At 35.1% G+C, this 16,723-nt stretch overlaps 1 protein-coding gene across 3 annotated transcripts in view; it reads right to left on the reverse strand.

Moving 5' to 3' along the window:
* The window catches only part of CEP85L (centrosomal protein 85L), a 154,065-nt gene that overhangs the window by 117,187 nt on the left and 20,155 nt on the right, over window positions 1–16,723 (reverse strand). For all 3 annotated transcript variants that reach the window (XM_079939126.1, XM_079939125.1, XM_079939124.1), the window contains exon 2: window positions 14,352–14,513. In XM_079939126.1, the coding sequence (XP_079795252.1) occupies window positions 14,352–14,513 (162 nt within the window). The remainder of the gene's footprint in view (window positions 1–14,351; window positions 14,514–16,723) is intronic.

Below are 16,723 nucleotides of genomic sequence, written 5' to 3' on the forward strand. Positions count from 1 at the left end.
AGTGATATTTGCTGTTAACACAAATAGTTTTAAATTAATTCAAAGAATAAAAAGAAGCAGTTTTCTGAACAGCAATAGAAAAGGTGAGTAATTATATATAATAATACACAGCAGAATCAAAGAGTTTCTGGAGATTATAAAAAAGACACCATTATAGTCATATTCTCAATGAGATATTCTCAGTTCTTCAGCCAGTCATTATGAAAATGCAGTATCCCAGCCCTGACACTGCGTGGCCTAGTCTGGGGGGAGAGAGGGGAATTTTTTTTTAAGCTCTCCCTGGCTGAACTGAGGAAAGAAAATTCCCAGCTGGACCCAGATTAATACCATAATATTCTATGGAGGTTGAAGTAACTGACTATAAAAAGATTATTAGTACCAAGTTTCTAAGACAAAGCTTCAAAAAGCCAAAGAATTTATCTCTGAACCTCAAGTAAATTTTTGAGAAGTCATAACACAGGAACAAAGTTAGCAGAGAGTATGATTTGCTTAAAGCAAACAGCTTTGTAATAGCACTAAAAAAACCCCCCAGAGCATCCATTCTACAATTTTTAAATCTCCAGATCTGTATCCTTCCCACATCACTCTATCCTCAAAAAAAGTTAATTTTTATAGTTCAGTTACGAGACCAAATAGCTAATAATACATTTTTTTAAGCCTTCAAAGTAGTTTCCTGCTTGATTTTCAACTCTACTTAGATCAAATTACTCTCTAAAAATTTTATGGCTCTCTATTTAACCACATAGATGTAATAGAGTGCTGTGGATTGAACTGTGTGCCCCACACAGATACACTGAAATCTTAACCCCCCAATACCTGTGAAGGTGATCTTATTTTGAAGTAGGGTCTTTGCATATGTAATCAAGTTAAGATGAGGTCATACTGGACATGGGCGGGCCCTAAATCCAATGATCAGTGTCCTTATAAGGAAAGAGAGAAAGAGATATCTGAAGACACAGAGGAGACCTAGAGAAGGCGGCCACGTAAAGGAGGCAGACATGAAAACTATCATGCCACAAACCAAAGAATGCCAAGGATTGCCAGTAACCACCAGAAGCTAGAAGCGGCAATTAAGGAAGACTTGTCCCTAGAGCCTTTGAAGGAAACATATCCTTGTCGATACCTTGATTTTGAACCTGTAGTCTCCAAAACTGTGAGAAAATATACTTCTGCTGTTTTAAGCTACCCAGTTTGTGGTAATTTGTTATGGCAGCCCTAGGAAACTAACAGAGGGGAATATGGGTTAATAGTTCCGAACCTGCTTTACTTGTATACTGAGGGCTGAATAACTATGCAAATAGATGGTAGATGGTGGAGGTATCTCACTATTGGAAAGGGAAATTATAGACAAGGGGAAAAAGCTAAAATGAGCTCTGCTATACTGGATTAGAGTCAGAGTCATCAGTATGAACTCATTTAGCTTAATATGGATACTTATGAATGAATAGACACAGAAATAATTATAGATATGCATGTATACACAGGCGAGTATACATACCATATAACCTAGTTCTGCCTCCGTGACGGTGTAGAAGCAATAACACCCCAGCGGTAACAAGCACTCCCGGCACCCAGATCTCGGTTTCTAAATACTATTCTCCAGTAAAAAGAACCAGGGATCTTTGGAGAAATGGCTGATCCTAGGGCTACAGTAGGGAAGATATAAGATGACCATGGAACACCTTACACTACCCAAAAGGAAGTGCTCAAAAAACAAAAGGATGGGGATGGAGCACAGAGTGTCACAGGAGTCAACCTGAAAGAGTTCCCAATGGCAAAAGGTGGAATAATTTGAGCAAGAAAATAAATATTATTGGATAATAACCCAAAAGATAAATATACACAGTCCATACTAACATAAATAAATGATTGGATAAATAAATAAATGAGGGAAAACAGTTGAGTCTTTCTTATGACAGAATTCCAAACAACGTACGTAGATATTTTTCCCTCCAGGATGTAAAACTCTGTACCCCCACCCCCATTTTGAGTTTGGGCTGGACTTAGTGACTTGCTTCCAAACAGTAGAATATGAAGAGGGTAAAACAATAGTCCTATAGCAGAGAAATCTTGCAAACACATCTTAACTAAATAATCAAAGTAAACATCACCAATGATATCATGTGAATATCATGTACCCCTTGATATGCTACGAGCACCTGTAGTATATTATTCCCCAAAAGTACAGTCTCAGTCTAATCAGGAGAAAACAGCAGACAAATCCAGTTTGAGGGACATTCTATAAAATGCCTAACCAGTCCTCCTCAAAACTGTTAAGGTTATGAGAAACAAGGAAAAAGTAAGAACCTGTGACAGACCAGAGGAAATTAAGGAAACATTAGTGTGGTATCCTGAATAGACATTAGGAACAGATGGTCACTGATGGAAAAATTGGTAAAATTCTAATAAATTCTGAAATTTAATTAAAAAATAAGTATGTGTATATATGGGCCCATATTGATATATATAAATTATTGAATAGATAAATAAGTAGGAGAGAAGGGACAAGTATGCCTTAAAGAATAATTCCAAGTATTAAATTCAGATACTTCCTCTTCCAGGAGGTGGAGTTTAATCCTTCCCCTCTGACTTGCATCCAAAGAACAGAATATAGAAAGGGGAAAAACTGTTACTATATGGTGGAGAAATGTAGCAAGTCTGATACTACCAGTTCCTGAGCATTTTTGAGGATTTTTAATAATATATATTGACAGTTTGTTCCGAATTTCTCTGCTGCTGGTTTCAGATTTAGCTCTTGGGATCTGCTAAGAAAATTTGTATTGTTCTGACTTATAGCTCCCAGAATTTTACTGTTGTTTTCTCTTTTTCCCCCTGTCATCATATGGTTGTTTTGGGTTTTGTTTTGTTTTTTAATTTTTTTTCCTGACTTTTAGTGCGATTTCAGAAAGGAACAGAATTAGAGAACTGTGTTTAGTTTGCTATCTTAAGTTGGAAATTCGCTTGAATATATTTCTAGGTTAGTACATATGTAGCTACCTAATTAACTGAATACACCGTGATATATTTAACCATTTCCCTACTGACACCTGGAGTTCTAATTTTTCACTCAACAGTGTTACAGTGGATATTCTTGTACATATTATCTTTGTTCAGCTGTGTGTGTGCTGAATCAAGGATATATACACTTTACATACATTATTTATAGGTAAGTAATTTAACCTCTAAGTGTTACTTAAAGGTTGACCTCACTTTCCCTATCAGAGGGCTGTTGTGAGGGTTAAGAGTTAACATGTATAAGTGCCTAGAACATGGTTAACAGTTATATAGCTGTTAGTTAGCATTGCCAAATTGCCCCCTATAAAGGCTGACTACATATCCTAGTTATTAGAGTACTATTTTTCCCATCTTTGCTCAGATCCTGGATATTACAGTCTATTTTTATGGAAAAGGGGGCAATTTTGCTAGTGAAAAGCAGTATCTCACTGTCTAGACTTTCACTTCACTATGACTGAGTTTGATCATCTTTTTGATGTTTATTGGCCATTTGTACTTTTTACATGAATTGTTTATTTCTTTTATCTATGAAATTTTTAAATTATGAAATATTTAAAATTTTCATAGATAAACACCTATTTGGGGGCATTATCCTTATTTGTAGGAACTCTTTAAATAATATAGATATTAGTTTCTTGTTAATTTGATTACAAACATTTATTCCTAGTATGTCCCCTTTTTTATTTAATATCTTTTATCAGTGTTCAAAATTTTTGAATTTCTATTAAAGTCTGTGTTGTGTGGCTTAAGAATATATTTAATGTAAAAATATAAAATAAATTTCCTATTTCCTAGTACTTTGATGATTTTTAAAAGAAATCATTAGTTCTTTGCTCCATTTCAAATTTAATTTTCTTACAGTTTGAGGTCAGTATCTATTAACACTTTTTTCAGGCTTAATCCTTCCTTACTATTTTGAAATGCTGTCTTTATATCATGTATTAAATTTCAAAATAAACATGTGTTTTTAAAAAGTACTTAGGTTGGTATGTGTGCTACAGAAATCTATATATCTAATAGAAAGAGTAGGCTTGTTGTATTCTGTGATCTGTTGTTTGGGTCATCTGTTGTAAGCTGGCAGGAGGACTTTCATTCATTCTGTGAGTTACTTCCAAAACATCAAAAAGTAGGCCCCCATGAAATCCTGCCTTACTCTCAAACTCCTGGGTCAAACCTAGTCCTTGGCTTATCTCAGTGGTGGATCTCCTTGGAGAAGAGAGCAATTCTAGGAGCCTCAAGTGACGTAGATTAGGTCATGTGACTCGTATCTCAGTGATAAAAATTTTTTTTAAGAACTCCAATTCAGAGAAGATAAAAAAAAAAAGCCTATCACAAAGCATATATGGGATGATCCAGTTTTATTTTAAAACCTCTATGTATGTAAATAAATGCAGAGCAAAAGATGTGGAAGAACATGCAACACACTAATAACACTTATGACCTCTGAAAACAAAGCAAGGACTTGAAGAGAGAAAATAAAGGGAGATTTAACTTTTTCTCTATTTAATTCTATGAGTTCAAATTTTCAAAGACCATAAATTTAATACTTGAAATACAAATTTGTTTTTAAAATTATATTAATCTTTATGCTTTTTTAAATGTGCATTTTTCACCTTTTTAAAATCAGGGTTGGGGAGTAGAAGAAATACACACAGTAGTTGACATTAAGGAAAAGTTTTACAATCATTTTATAGTTCTTTTTCTCTTCATTTTTTTTCATTTATATTTATATGACAAATTTTCTTGTTTAAGATCATTGCCTGAGTTCAGAAAGTTATATTCTCTCCCTCACAAGACCCACTGAAATAACAGAAAAGTAATAAAGTGGAAGCTCATGACAATGAACAATATAGGACTGTCAACAACAAAAGATTACAACAGAATTCCAGAAGCTAGAAAATGAAGAGTGTTAACTTTTGAAAATATACAAGTTTTGGTAACGCAACACAGGGCGTTCATCTCTCTGGGGAAACATCAAAGAGGCTCTAAGCTCGTAAATATCAAGTACAAAAGTAGGTTAAAACAAGAACCTTAACTGCAAGTGTGTGTGTGTATTTATGCATTGTTTCATTGAACACTATTGAGCACCCAGTACATACCAGTCCCTATACTATGATACAAATAATTAACCCAAAGTAAAAGCAGGGTTGTAGGTACAAAGCTGTGAGGGTGGCAACAGAAGTATCACTGTTTTAGGGAGCAGGGAAGGAGAACAAGAATCACTTTTAAAGTAATGATGGTAATACAAAGAAACTGCACTAAGCAATTTAAAAGTCATATTATTAAATCTTCATAAGACATTTTGAAAAGTCATTATCTCCAATTTGGAGATGAAAAATCTGAGGCTCAAAGAAATGAGAAATTATTCAAGGTTGCACAGATAATTAACCGATAACAGGTTTAACCAAAGCTTAAGCTCCAAATCACCATATTGATAAGAGTAGTCATTTCATTTTTTGAGAACTAGTTTACTCATTTATATAATGGTCTAATTAATTATATTATCTCTAAAGACCCATCCAATTCTAACACTATGACTAACACCAAAAGAAAATAATTCTACTACCACTTATAGCTTAAGAAAATATTCCATTAGTATAATCAAAAGCTTGAAAAAAATATATCTATATAAAGAGGCATTTTCTTAAATACTTAAGGATTATCATCAGTCTCTCACTGAAAGTAATGCCCTTAAAAGCAATTTTTTTTAAGATAATAAATTTTTGCATTTAGAGAAAACTAAATTTGTTTGGTTTAGTTTCTACTTCCTTACTGAAATCTAATTCTTTCTTTAGTGTATCAACTTTTTCTCAAAACTCTGACATCAACTTCAAAAGTAATGCACATAAAATACTATACTAAAATGCTATTTCAGATCAGTTAAGTAGAAAACTCCACTATACAACTGTCAATTAGCCTGTCAACTTTATCCCAAGGGTCCAAATATGAATAATACTTGAACAAATTTACAATAAAATCAATAGTTTTAAGAGTATTCATTCACAAACTAAATAAGGCTGTGGAAAAAGGATATAAAATCTTAAATTTAGGGAAGGTAAAAAGAAAGTTAAAGAAACAGAAGCACTATATATTTAAATTCTTTTCACTTTTCAATTTAATAAAAGAAGAGTATTTGTCACATAATATGGGGGTTTTTTTGTAATTCACCTTCCTATTTACCTATCCCTGCACCACCTTGCATATATTTCCTTACTTTCCTTGAGTTGTATGTTTTAGTCAACTGATACTATTTGCAAGACCATAATGAAATCAATATTCTATGCAATTGCTAGCAAAGTTATGACAGATAGTAATAGTTAAATAAGATTTTTTTAACAGTCATTAAAACGACAGTAAGAAGATGGAAAAAAGATACTCTTCTCTATACTTACCACTAAGTGTAACTAAAAGCTCTGGACGTTATATATAAAACGAGATATAATTCAAAGTTGGAGAGAAGAAGGCAGACCAACTAGTGGTCTCAGGACCCAAGCAACAAGATGGTGGTGAACTCCTTGTGTTTTCTTTTTGTCTCGTACCTTCCAGACTTGGAGCTGGAAAAGCCAGCAACCAGAAGAACCAAAGGGCACAGCCAAGAAAGTCCCAACAAAAGCGTGTTCTCCCTAGTCAACAGACCAAGAAAGAGGAAGCCTAACAAGACAGATGATTTTTAGACAGTAACCACTCTTCTCGAGGCAAATATCACAGAAAAAACTGCAGCCCTACCTGCACCCACACCAACGAAAATCAAGTGGGGAGCCTAGACTTCCAACCTTGCCAAGTTGTAACAATATATTCCAATAACCCCACCAGGGTAGTATCAAAGAAGTCCAGGTAAAGAGACAGAACTTTCATCCCCGTCTGGCAGTCTGAAGCCCCCTCCCCTCCACCCCCCACCTCCCCCCCACACACACGTTATGTTAGAGGAGGACTAATAGAAAGTCTAGACATTCACCATCACCCAGCAGTCGTGAGGCCACTCACATGGTGGTGTCAGTGATGATGATATGGAAAACCAGACTCACCACCTCCACCCAGCAGTAACGCACCCCCTCCAAACTTCTCAGATGTCAACAGAAGCCAAGGGGAGAACCTGGACTTCTAACTCCACCTGGCAGTAAGGATACAGTGCCTTTCCCCACTTCACATGCTCAAGCAGTATCTAACAACACTGTCTAATGGAAAAATTTAAATATATAAAGTAATTAATATTTGTAAAATTTTTATTATGTTTACTTAGATGTAAATATAGTTTACATTTATAAAACATGTAATAAATGTATAAATAAAAACAATATTTATTATGTAGTAAATAATTTAAATCCAGAATGTCGTAACAAACAAAATTCTCCAAGTTTCAAATGAAAATCATTTATCATACACAAGAAACAGTAAGTTCCCAAACTGAATGAAAAAAAGAAAATCAATAGATGCCAACACCATGGTAACAGAATTGTTAGAATTCTCCGACAAACATTTTAAAGGAATCATCATAAAATCGCTTCAATGAACAACTGAACATGCCTAAACAATGCCTAAAACAAATAACAAAACAGAAAGCATCTACACACACACAAAAGGTCTCAGCAAAGAAACAGAAGATATAAATGAGGACCAAAATTAAACATTTATAACTGAAAAATGCAATAGAAATAAAAATCTCAGCAGATAGGCTCAACAGCAGAATGGAGTGGACAAAAGAAAAATATTAGTGAAGTGGAAAACAGAACAATAAAAATTACCTAACATGAACAACAAACGAAAAACAGAAGGAAAAACAATCAAACAAACAAAAAAGGACACAGCGTCAGGACAATAACAAAAGATTTACAATCTGTGCCATCAGAGTCCTAGAATAAAAGAGGAAGAGGCTAAAAAAGTACTCAAAGACAATAATGGCTGAAAACTTCCAATATTTGGCAAGAGACATAAACTTGCAGATTCAAGATGCTGAATCCCAAAAACATGTACAAATCCCAAAAAGGAAAAACCAAAAGAAATCCACCTAAAGACATGTGAAATCCCAAAAAGGAAAAACCAAAAGAAATCCACCTAAAGACATGTGATATTAAATTTCTGAAAACTGAAGACAAAAAAATCTTGAAAGTAGCCAGGGAAAAATGAGAGCAGATTTGTCATTAGAAACCATGGAGGCCAGAAAGAAGTGACGATACTTTTCAAGTACTGAAAGAAAAGAACTGTCAAACTAGAATTATATACCTACTGAAATTATCCTTCAGAAATCTAGGGGAAATCAAGACATTCTCAGTTGGGGAAAAATTAAGATAATCTGTCACCAGCACATGTATCTTAAAAGAAGGACTAAAGGAAATTCTCTGAACGAAATGGAAACAATAAAGAGGAACCGTGGAGCAACACAAAGGAAGAGCACAGGAAGCAAAAATGTGAGTAAATACAACAGGCTGTCTGTCTCCTCTTGAGTTTCCCAAATTATGTTTGATAGTTGAAGTAAAAATTATAACACTGTCTGATATGGTTATAAATATATGCAAAGGAAAGAGCTAAAACAATTTTATTATAAATGGGGTAGGTAAAAGGATATAAAGGGAGATAATGTTTCTACACTCCACTCAAACTGTTAAAATGGTAAACTATGTATATATAAGTTATCTGTATTACATATCCACATTATATATGACAAAACACATAATGTAATACCTAAACCAACCACTAGAAGAGATACACTTAAAAATACTATGGTTAAATCCAAGTAGAATTCTAAAATTGTTCAAGTAACCCACAGGAAGGCAGGAAAATGAAAATAGAAACAAAGAGAACAAACAGAACACCTGAATATTAATACATCAATAATTACATTACATGTAAATGGTCTAAATATATCAATTAAAAGACAGAGACTAGCAAATCCAACTGTATGCTGTTACAAGCAATTTAACTTTGAATATAATGTCACAGACAAGTTAAAAGTAAAAGAACAGAAAACATACCATTTAAACATTAATCAAAAGAAAGCTGGAGAGGCTATATTAAATCAGATAAAGTAGATTTCAGCACAAAAAAAAACTACCAGAGATAGAAGGACACCATATAATAATAAAAGGGCCAATCCACCAAGAATACATAGCAATCCTAATTGCATATGCATCAAACTACAGAGCTGCAATATGTGCAGCAAAAATTTATAAAACTAAAAAAAGAAATGCACAGATCCACAATCATAGTTAAGACTTTTAATACTTCCTTTCTCAACAGTTGAACAACTAAACAGAAAATCATCAAGGATATAGAAAAAAATCAACAACACCATCAACCAATAGGATCTAATTGACATTTACAGAACATATACCAAATAGACCATATGCTGAGACCTAAAAGAAATCTTGACAAATTTAAAAGAAACAAAATCATAAAGTATGTTTTTGACCACAATGGAGTTAAACTAGAACTTAATAACAGAAAGTTACCAGAAAAATCTCTAAACACTTCAAAACTAAACAACATGCTACTAAATAACCCTGGGGTCAAGAGGAAGTCTCAAGGTAAATTAAGAAAATATAATGAACTGAATGAAAACAGAAAATATCAAAATTTGAGAATCACAGCTAAACCTTGTCTGAGAGACAAATTTATAGCACTAAGTGCATACATCTTAAGAGGAAAGTTTCAAATCAATATCTAAGCTCCCACCTTAAGAACTTAGAAAAGGAGCAAAATAAACCCAAAGCAGTAATAAAGAAATAATGAAGAGCAAAAACCACTGAAATTGAACATAGAAAACAAGAGAAAATTAATGAAACAAAGAGCTGATTCTTTGAAAAGATCAATAAAATTGACAAATTGCTACCAAGACTGAAAAATAAAAAAGGAAAGATGACACAAATAACCAATACCAGAAATGGAAGAGGAAATACCACTACAGAGGCTGCAGAAATCAGAGGTAAGAGAATGCTATGAACAACTCTACATTCACAAATTTGACAACAGACAAAATGGACTACTTCCTCAAAAAAAAAAAAAAAACTACCACGACTCATCCAACATGAAAAATAATTTGAGTAGTTCTATGACTATTAAGGAAATTTAATTCATGATGTTAAACTATAAAAAGTAAATTTCTAGGCCCAGATGAAGAACTCTAATAAACATTTAAAGAAGAATTAACACCATTCTACACAATCTCTTGCAGAAAATAGGAGGGAACGCTTCCCATTTCATTTTATAAAGCTAGTATTACCCTGATATCAAAAGGAAAAACATTCTTACTTATAGATGACATAACTGTCTACAGAGAAAACTCCAAGAAATATACCCAAAAACCCCTCCTAGAACCAAAGAGTTCAGCAATGTCACAAGATACAATTAACATATTGATACCAAAATTGGAAAATTAAATGCCATTTACAATCACTCCTCCAAAAATGAAATACTTAGCTATAAATCTAACAAAACATGTACTGGACATGTATGTTGAAAAGTATACAATACTGGTGAATGAAATTAAGATCTAAATAAATGGAGAAACATACCATGTTAACGGATTAGAAGACTCAACAGAGTAAAGACGGCAATTCTCTCCAAACTGATATATGGACAACACAATTCCTATTAAATTCCCAGAAAGATTTTTGTAAATATAGACAGAATTATTCTAAAACTTATATAGAAAAGCAAAGCAACCAGAATAGCTAAAACAAGTTTGAAAAAAGAATAAAGTGGGAAAAAAAAGAATAAAGTGGGAATTATTCTGGTTTCAAGATTTATTAGGCAAAGAAAACGAACCTTAATCTAAAAATCTCACACTGTGCAGAAAGGATCAGCATGTCTTAGTTTTCCACACTCTGCGCATTCCAAGAAAGGTTTGGCCCTTGTCTGGCTCCTAAGATGCAACCACTAAACCCTTGAAATATCCTGCCTAATGAGAATGTCTTTGTTTACCTGGGGACCTTGTGTGACTCCATATAGTCCATGCTAATAATGTGATATATGTTTGGAGCCTTGAACCATGTAATATCAGCTTGACTTCTCAAGGGCTGGAGCCTAAGGTCAGCCACAAAGGCAGTCAACCATACCAACATAACCTACCCACAGTAAAAATCCTGGACACCAAGGCTTGGATGACCTCGCCTGGTGAGCAACACTCTGTATGTGGTATCACACACCACTTCTGAGAGAATTAATCACTGTCCACACAACTCCACTGGGAGAGGACAACTGGAAGTTTGGACCTGCTGTCTCCTGGACCTTGTCCTTTGCTTCTTTTTCTACTACTAATTTAAATCTGTATCCTTTCACTGTAAAAAAAAAAAACCGTAACCACTAGTATAACAGCTTTTCTGAGTTCTAGCAAATAATTGAGCCTAAGAGTGGCCTCAGGGATACCCAAACATACACACATTATACAAAATTAACTCAAAATGGATCACAGACTTAAATGGAAAACATAAAATGATTAAAATTTTAGAAAAAAGAAAAAAGAACAATATTCAAGATCTGGGACTAGGCAAAGAGGTCTTACTTAGCCTTGACTCCAAAAGCACAATCCATATAGGCAAAAACTGATACACTGGACTTACAAGCTTAAAAACTTCTGCTCTGCAAAAGACACTGTTAGAGGATGAAAAGATAAGCCAGACTGGAAGAAAATGTTTGCAAACAGAAGAGCCAACAAAGGATTAGTATCTGAAATATATAAAGAACTCTTAAAACTCAAAAGAAAAAAATCCAACTAGAACATGGGCAAAAGACATGAAGAACATTTCAACAAAGAGAACATACAGATGGCAAATAAGCATGTGAAAAAATGTTCAACATTATTAATCTTTATGAAAATGAGAATTAAAACCACAATGAGATATCACTACATTCCTATTAGAAAGGCTAAAATTTAAAAACCACCAAAGAAAAAAATTAATTAATTAATTAATTAAAATAAAAACCACCAAGGGCTAGCAAGGATGAAGAGAAAGTTAGATCACCCATACAGATCCACTTCCACCGCTGATGGAAACGGAATAGTCACTTTGGAAAACAGTGTGACAGTTTCTTTAAAAACTAAAGATGCAACTGCCATACAACCAGCTACCGTGCTCCTGGATATTTACCATAGAGAAATGAAGACATGTGTTCACACCAAAACCTGTACATGAATGTTTATATTTAGAGCAGCTTTATTTCTAATAGCCAAAAACTGGAAACAACCCAGATGTCTTTCAGTGGGTTAATGGTTACGCAAAATGTGGTCTATCCAATACCACCATTGCTAACTACTACTCAGCAACAAAAAGAAATGAACTATTGATACACACAACAACCTGGATCAGTCTCCAGAGAAAAAGGTCAATTCCAAAGGGTTACATACTGTATGATTCCATTTATAGGGCACGCCTAAAATGACAAAATTACAGAAATGGAGAATAGATTAGTGGTTTCCAAGAGTTAAGAAGGGGTGGGGGGGCTTCCCTGGTGGCTCAGTGGTTAAGAATCTGCCTGCCAATGCAGGGGACATGGATTCGAGCCCTGGTCTGGGAAGATCCCACATGCCGTGGAGCAACTAAGCCCGCGAGCCACAACTACTGAGCCTGCCCATCTGGAGCCTGTGCTCCGCAATGGGAGAGGCCGCAACAGTGAGAGGCCCACGCCCCGCGATGAGGAGTGGCACCCGCCCACCGCAACTGGAGAAAGCCCTCACACAGAAACGAAGACCCAACACAGCCAAAAAAATTAATTAACTAAAAATAAACAAATTAATTTAAAAAAAAGAAGAGAGGGAGGGGAAGTGGGCGTGAGCAGAATAAGGTATACTGTGGTGATAGGAATGTTCTGTATTTTGACGATATCAATGTCAATATCCTGGTTGTGATACTGAAGTGTAGCTTTGCAAGATACTAAATGGGGGGTGAAATAAAGGGTATATAGAATCTCTGTGCTACTTCTTTAAATCACATGTGAATCTACAATTATTTCAAAATAAAAAGTTTAGTTAAAAAATGAATGAAGGGGGCTTCCCTGGTGGCGCAGTGGTTCAGAGTCCGCCTGCCAATGCAGGGGACATGGATTCGTGCCCCAGTCCGGGAAGAACCCACATGCCGCGGAGCAGCTAGGCCCGTGAGCCATGGCTGCTGAGCCTGCACGTCTGGAGCCTGTGCTCCACAATGGGAGAGGCCACAACAGTGAGAGGCCTGCGTACTGCAGGAAAAAAAAAAAAACATTTTGATGATGGCCATTTTGACTGGTGTGAGATGATATCTCATTGTAGTTTTAGAGAAATGCAAATCAAAACTATAATGAGATATCATCTCACACCAGTCAGAATGGCCATCATCAAAAAATCTAGAAACAATAAATGCTGGAGAAGGTGTGGAGAAAAGGGAACCCTCTTGCACTGCTGGTGGGAATGTGAATTGGTACAGCCACTATGGAGAACAATATGGAGGTTCCTTAAAAAACTACAAATAGAACTACCATATGACTCAGCAATCCCACTACTAGGCATATACCCTGAGAAAACCATAATTCAAAAAGAGTCATGTACCAAAATATTCATTGCAGCTCTATTTACAATAGCCCGGAGATGGAAACAACCTAAGTGTCCATCATCGGATGAATGCATAAAGAAGATGTGGCACATATATACAATGGAATATTACTCAGCCATAAAAAGAAACAAAATTGAGCTATTTGTAATGAGGTGGATAGACCTAGAGTCTGTCATACAGAGTGAAGTAAGTCAGAAAGAGAAAGACAAATACCGTATGCTAACACATATATATGGAATTTAAGAAAAAAAAATGTCATGAAGAACCTAGGGGTAAGACAGGAATAAAGACACAGACCTACTAGAGAATGGACTTGAGGATATGGGGAGCAGGAAGGGTAAGCTGTGACAAAGCGACAGAGAGGCATGGATATATATACACTACCAAACATAAGGTAGATAGCTAGTGGGAAGCAGCCGCATAGCACAGGGAGATCAGCTCGGTGCTTTGTGACCACCTAGAGGGGTGGGATAGGGAGGGTGGGAGGGAGGGAGACGCAAGAGGGAAGAGATAAGGGAACATATGTATATGTATAACTAAATCACTTTGTTATAAAGCAGAAACTAACACACCATTGTAAAGCAATTACACTCCAATAAAGATGTAAAAAAACCCAAAATAAAACAAAAAAAATGAAGGAAAAATTAATACGATCAGAAGAACAATTTCATTTGATATATAACAACACTGAACATTATTAAATATTCAAACACTACTTTATAATTTCTTAGTTTTGAACAATAAAACATATCCCTTGAATTTTCTCAATCACAGCCATTCTACAAAGATTCACGTCTAACCAGTAAGAATTCAGCTCACCTTCCACACTGTCAGAACAGGAAGTTCCAATGCCAGTGTCACCACTGTCAGAAGCTATACTATGTCTCCTGATATGGTTATTTCGCTGGTTAGATGGAACAGTTGTGGCCTGCCACAATGATTCATTACCAGGTAACCATGCTGATGAAGAATAATCTGGGCCTACAAAAGAAAATATGCAGAAGTTAACATTTATAATGTCTGTGAGTAGATAGAAGACATCTTTTGACCTTGTAAAAAATGCAAGTAAGGTAAAATAAGCTTATTTTCTGCCAAAAATAATTTAAATAGATTGGTGATATCTAAGATTCACCAAATAAACTTACTTATCACACATACACAAATTCAATGCTGATTTAGCAGCTTCCTCTGGCTGAAGAGCTCTGATTTCTGCTTATAGACATTGAACTTTTATACATGGAGCTACTGTCTGATATAAAATATCAACTCTATCATCAATCCATCGGGAAATGTCAGCACTCTGCTTTGTAATATTTCATAGTTAGGCATCTGTGATCCCAGACACAGGCATTAGCTGAGAATTGGGACTCAGGGAAAATCGAATCAAATCATATTGCATGACAATGTAAGTAGAATGTGCTCATGGAAGGTCAAAAAAATCTATTTTTTTCCACTATAACCTAACCACTTAAAATTTTAAATTCTTTTGCATTATTTTAATTGATTTTATTTCTTCAGTTGTCTTTTGATAAAAGTTTAACACCAGAGCATCTTCCTGGCTCTTTGTTTAATTTTCCCTCTTGAGTTACATTAAATCTTCATTGTTTAGCTAATGTATCACTTTTCAGTGTTCTCTTATAATCTTTATTTTCACTTACGTTGTCCATTTTTACTTAACTTCCATTTGTCTTTTTCTGATTTATCCATCATTTTATGTTTTTGCTCACTTCATTCTCTTCCTGTCTACAATGCCACTCGAAATATACCCATGGGGCTTCCCTGGTGGCGCAGTGGTTTAGAGTCCACCTGCTGATGCAGGGGACACAGGTTCGTGCCCCGGTCCGGGAAGATCCCACATGCCGCGGAGTGGCTGGGCCCGTGAGCCATGGCCGCTGAGCCTGCGCGTCTGGAGCCTGTGCTCCACAACGGGAGAGGCCACAACAGTGAGAAGCCCACGTACCGCAAAAAAAAAAAAAAAAAAAATATATATATATATATATATATACACACACACACACACATACCCAGGGACCAATGCCACTCTGTGAACTATTAATTACAAGTTCATAAAAATTAGGTGCAGAAATAAAGGACAAGCAATTTTAAATCTTGAATTTTATACAAAGCTATAGTAGTACATGTTTTTATCAACGGTTAACACAGTGGCTCTAAAATTGAAGCCTGTAGACTTATTTGTGGGAGTTAACAAGCTCTGTACAAGAATTCTGAGCCTTCAATTCAATTATACCCTTGAAAATTAATAAGCATATTATAGATGATGTGAATAGCTACCTTAAAGCAGATATTTTCACATAATTATAATACTCCCATTTGGGTTTTATGTTTGCAATTGCAGTTGCTTCTAAGTAAAGCAGAAATGACTGGCCACTTAACATCATGATGTGAAACAAAACACCATTACAGAATTATCACGTTACACGCTACTGAAATTGGCATGCAAGGAGAGCTTTCTAGCAGTTTAATAAACATAAGAATCACAAAATGACAAACACATCCACAAAAGTAATTACATCATTTTTACCACACTTAGGAACAGTCATTCTCTTTATTAATATCAAAATATATAAAGAGATTAATAATAAAACCAGGGACTTCCCTGGTGGTGCAGTGCTTAAGATTCCACGCTCCCAATGCTGGGGGCCGGGGTTTGATCCCTGGTCAGGGAACGAGATGCCACATGCATGCTGTAACTAAGAGTTAGCATGCCACAACTAAGGAGCCCACCTGCCACAACTAAGACCTGGTGCAACCAAATAAATAAATAAATATTAAATTGTTTTAAAAAAATAATAAAACCAGACCTGAAGATATTTTCTACCATATTAACCCCAACATTAAAGTTCTAGTTCTAATAAAACATTATGCCAAATTATTATTATCTTTCATTTCTATTTATAATATAATTTATAAATTAAGTTTGAGTTTTATAGATCTATCTATGAAGTATACAAGCAGCCTTAAAAGTCATATACATTTAAATTAACTCAAGCTTAAAAAATAGTGGCCAAAGAAACACTTCTACCAGCTTTCAGGTCTAGAACAACCACCTAAAACTTTGTAGATTCTAGACCTATCTCAGAATGGGACTTATCTTAATTCATCTAAGCACTCACACATTAAAGCACCAGGTGAAGGCATTCTGTCACCAGATCTGCTCTAACTCTGATTTG

The sequence above is a fragment of the Stenella coeruleoalba genome (genome assembly GCF_951394435.1).
Source record: "Stenella coeruleoalba genome assembly, chromosome: 12".
Taxonomy (NCBI): Eukaryota; Metazoa; Chordata; class Mammalia; order Artiodactyla; family Delphinidae; genus Stenella; species Stenella coeruleoalba.